Source organism: Pistacia vera, unplaced genomic scaffold (assembly GCF_008641045.1).
Source record: "Pistacia vera cultivar Batoury unplaced genomic scaffold, PisVer_v2 Contig358, whole genome shotgun sequence".
Classification (NCBI taxonomy): domain Eukaryota; kingdom Viridiplantae; phylum Streptophyta; class Magnoliopsida; order Sapindales; family Anacardiaceae; genus Pistacia; species Pistacia vera.
Window position 1 is genome coordinate 75,541 of NW_022196177.1, and position 3,868 is coordinate 79,408.

The 3,868-nt window shown below is 31.4% G+C and overlaps 1 protein-coding gene across 3 annotated transcripts; it reads left to right on the forward strand.

The window, feature by feature from the left end:
* Nucleotides 1–763: 763 nt before the first annotated feature.
* LOC116139707 (purple acid phosphatase 22-like) lies at nt 764–3,569 on the forward strand. 3 transcript variants are annotated; one of them, XM_031425361.1, is made up of 5 exons: nt 764–1,071; nt 1,147–1,438; nt 1,976–2,544; nt 2,769–2,857; nt 3,202–3,569. In XM_031425361.1, the coding sequence occupies exons 1-5, from the start codon at nt 790–792 to the stop codon at nt 3,431–3,433; spliced, it is 1,464 nt and encodes a 487-aa protein (XP_031281221.1). In that variant the 5' UTR covers nt 764–789; the 3' UTR covers nt 3,434–3,569. The 3 variants fall into 3 exon arrangements, with proteins under 3 accessions (XP_031281221.1, XP_031281222.1, XP_031281223.1); XM_031425362.1 differs by having other exon boundaries at nt 1,302–1,438; XM_031425363.1 differs by lacking the exon at nt 764–1,071 and having other exon boundaries at nt 1,147–1,209; nt 1,302–1,438.
* The last annotated feature ends 299 nt before the right edge of the window (nt 3,570–3,868 follow it).

Sequence of the window (3,868 nt, forward strand, 5' to 3'; positions counted from 1 at the left end):
TACGTGTTCTTATTAGTTTATAGAATTGTTACGCTTATAAAGAAATCTTATAAAGATCAAGTGATATAATAAAAAATTAAATAGAAGAGTGAATATAATAAATTTGATTTTTTGTTTTACTCTTTCATTCATTTTTTACCACCTCACTTTGTATGTAAATTTTTATAAAATTTCTTTATAAATATAGTATTATTAACTAGTTTATATCATCAATGATCTGTTTCGCTTCATTGACATAGAGCTTAATTACAATTTTACAATTAAATTGTTGGTTTAATCTTTTAATTGAACAGAATAACTTTTACAAATTTATTCCAGTAAAAATAAACTAATAATTAGTAATTAGAAGAAAACTGTTTGAAAATACATCTTAATTATACATTATTCACACATTCTTTTAAGTATCGGGTATATCTTGAAAGACAAAAACGCTAAAACCAAACCGAATCCTCTATACACACAAGAACGTTAAGCAAATTGGTCTATAAAGAAAAAGGAAATATATTAATTATACATAAGAAATACATGTATGTATACAAATAGATGTGATAAAATAGTAAAAATTAAAAATTAATTCAATAAATAAAAATGATAATAAAAGTATAGTGTGACATATTATTTAAGTAAAGAAGCTTTATACAATGAACGAATATTTTTCTGTGGTGGTAACTGAAGATAAGTGAAGCCAAAAGGATACATAGAGGGGGAGGGAGGGATACATAGAGGGGGAGGGAGGGTGGAGTTCCGTGTATCCATTGCTGTAAGCATATCCAAAAATAATATTCTTAAATGGACATACTTCACGCCATTGCAACTAATAATTTATATTTTTTCAAACTCGCCAAACCCTTTTTTATATCCCTCCCCTTCCCTACCTTAATTACAACTCATGAATCCTTAAACAAAAAAATTATGGAAAATTTGCTGTCACCTGTGTTCCCTATTCTTCTAACCATGTGCATTTTCTCTCAGATTTCACCGTCTTATGCATTAACCCATGACTATATTCGCCCACCAGCTCGAGGTCTGGTCTTATCTCAACACAAACGATCTGAATCCGACCCTCAACAGGTCTGTCTCTTCATTAACACTCTTTACTATATCATCATTTCATAATGTTAAAGTTTCTTTTCAATAATATCTTAGGTGCATATATCCTTAGCGGGTAAAGATCACATTAGAGTATCTTGGATTACGGATGATAAGAAGGTACCATCTATTGTAGAATATGGAAAAGTACCAGGTGAATATAATGCAATGGCAACTGGAGAGCATACCTCATATCATTACTTCTTTTATAGCTCCAGCAAGATACACCACGTTAAGATTGGGCCACTGGAAACAGACACTATTTATTATTACAGATGTGGAGGTTGTGGTCCAGAATTTTCATTCAAGACACCCCCTCCATCTTTTCCGATTGAATTCGCCGTGGTTGGTAAGTAGATTTTTATATATCTAGATCTAAATATCAACTCATACTTCTTCCTAAATAGCTAAATTTAGACGTTGAGCAAAAGTTGGTAGCGTTTAATTTGTGGTGAATGTTAACTTGCACGTTTCATTCAAAACAAAGTAGACATGTTTTTGTTTTGTTCTATGTTGCTTTTTGGGCTTAAGAAAGGCGTTGTTTCTTTTCCCAAAAGGAAAGAAAATGAAGAGTGTATACTGTATACTACTACTTTTATATCAATTTTGTTTAAGATTAAAAGTCATTATTATATATGCTTAATTGATTGTATTTATCCATTATTTCACTAGCAATTGGTAATATTGAATTTGATCCCACTGTTACATGTATTTTAATTAATTTCAATTAAAATCTCTGCTTTGTTTTTGTTTATTTCTTCTCTACTTTTATTGTTCCGGAGATGTTAATTTTCTAGAACTATGTAGTTAATTATATAGGTCTTTACTTGAGTCCAGATTTGTTTATTAGAGCTGAAAATGCAGAATATTAAATTGTCCCATGCAGGAGACCTTGGACAAACAGAATGGACAAATTCAACCCTAGCACATGTTGGAAGCAAAGACTACGATGTATTTTTGTTACCAGGTGATCTATCATATGCAGATACCCAGCAACCACTTTGGGATTCATTCGGTCGTCTAGTTGAGCCATACGCCAGCAGCCGCCCATGGATGGTGACAGAGGGCAACCATGAGATTGAGACTTTCCCCATTATTCAACCCCACGGTTTCAAGGCTTACAACGCCCGTTGGCGAATGCCATTTGAAGAAAGTGGATCTTCATCAAATTTGTACTATTCTTTTGATGTTTCTGGAACTCACATTATTATGTTGGGATCTTACACAGATTTTGATGCTGATTCAGCTCAGTACAAGTGGCTTCAAGCTGATTTATCAAAGATTGACAGGAAGAAGACACCCTGGGTTATTGCTCTTTTGCATGCGCCTTGGTATAATACTAATTCTGCTCATCAAGGGGAAGGAGAATCCATGAGAAAATCTATGGAAGACTTGCTGTATAAGGCACGAGTCGACATTATTTTTGCTGGCCATGTTCATGCATATGAACGATTTGTAAGTATCTTCATCACTAATCAAGTATTTTTTTTTTTTTTTTTTTCTAATATCATTGAGATATAATTAAGTCCAAGTTAGAAGTTACAGATCTAATTAGACAAGTATATTATTGGATGTGTTTAAGATTAAACAATCTCAGAAGGGGGTCCATAAAATAAACCCTATGCAATGTATATATATGAGTGATTAACTGTAAAATTTGTTTTTCCGATTAATTGCAGACTAGGATATACGATAACAAAGCTGACCCGTGCGGTCCCATGTATATAACAATTGGTGATGGAGGGAACAGAGAAGGACTTGCATTAAAGTAAGTAATTTTTCCTTTTTCACAAGCGTGAAATTGTTAATCATTAATATATCATTAGTTGCAGTTCTGGTTATTATAGAAAACCTTTTTAAAAACTAAAGATACAAGTGCTATTTGATTTCAAAATGAAGAATGTTTATCATGTTTTTCCTTGATAAGATTATCTAAGTATTATATAAGAGTTTCGGGATACTAAATTTAGCTATTCTTAGTATGATCAGCTCGAAAAATATATATTTTAACCAAATTGATTTCAAAGAGATTATTGAAATTTTGTCTTCTCTTCTGTGTTTTAGAACTTTGGATGGCTGTAAATTAATATTATATTTTGATTGAATGTGAAGTTTTAAGGAGCCAGTATCCCCTCTGTCAATGTATCGAGAGTCCAGCTTTGGACATGGACGGTTGAGGATATTAGATGAAACCCGTGCTCATTGGTCATGGCATCGTAACAATGATTCTGACTCTTTTACGGCTGATGAGATTTGGTTTGAAAATTTAAGCACATCAAAACAATGTTGGGGAAACACCAATACCCAACAATCGTCATCAATTGGCATTAGTGATGAACTCTAAGCTGCTCTCAAACTGAAACTGTCTATTTTAGGAGTTACCATTGGTATTGGATTGTATTACATGGATAGCTGAAAATTTATGTCAAAAGTTTAAGTTAGATATAGTCTTTAATTTATGTGTGTAGCATTTTATTATATTGGACATTATATGATAAAATAGTTTTTTTTTTTTTTTAATCTGATTATGTTGTATTAATTTATAATAATGATTTCATTAGTTAATTTTTTTACACTGATATTTATTGAATAACTCATTTGAAAAAAAAAATACAAATTAACTTAAAATGTATGTCATCCATTAAAAATTTTGGGAAAAAAGGTGTAGTACAAAAAATTTTTTTGCCAAGGATAACTAAGTGTCATTGACATCAACCTTCTTGAATTCAAATGTACAAGAGTGCCTTCTAGATATCTATGGATTAAAAAAAAAAAAAAA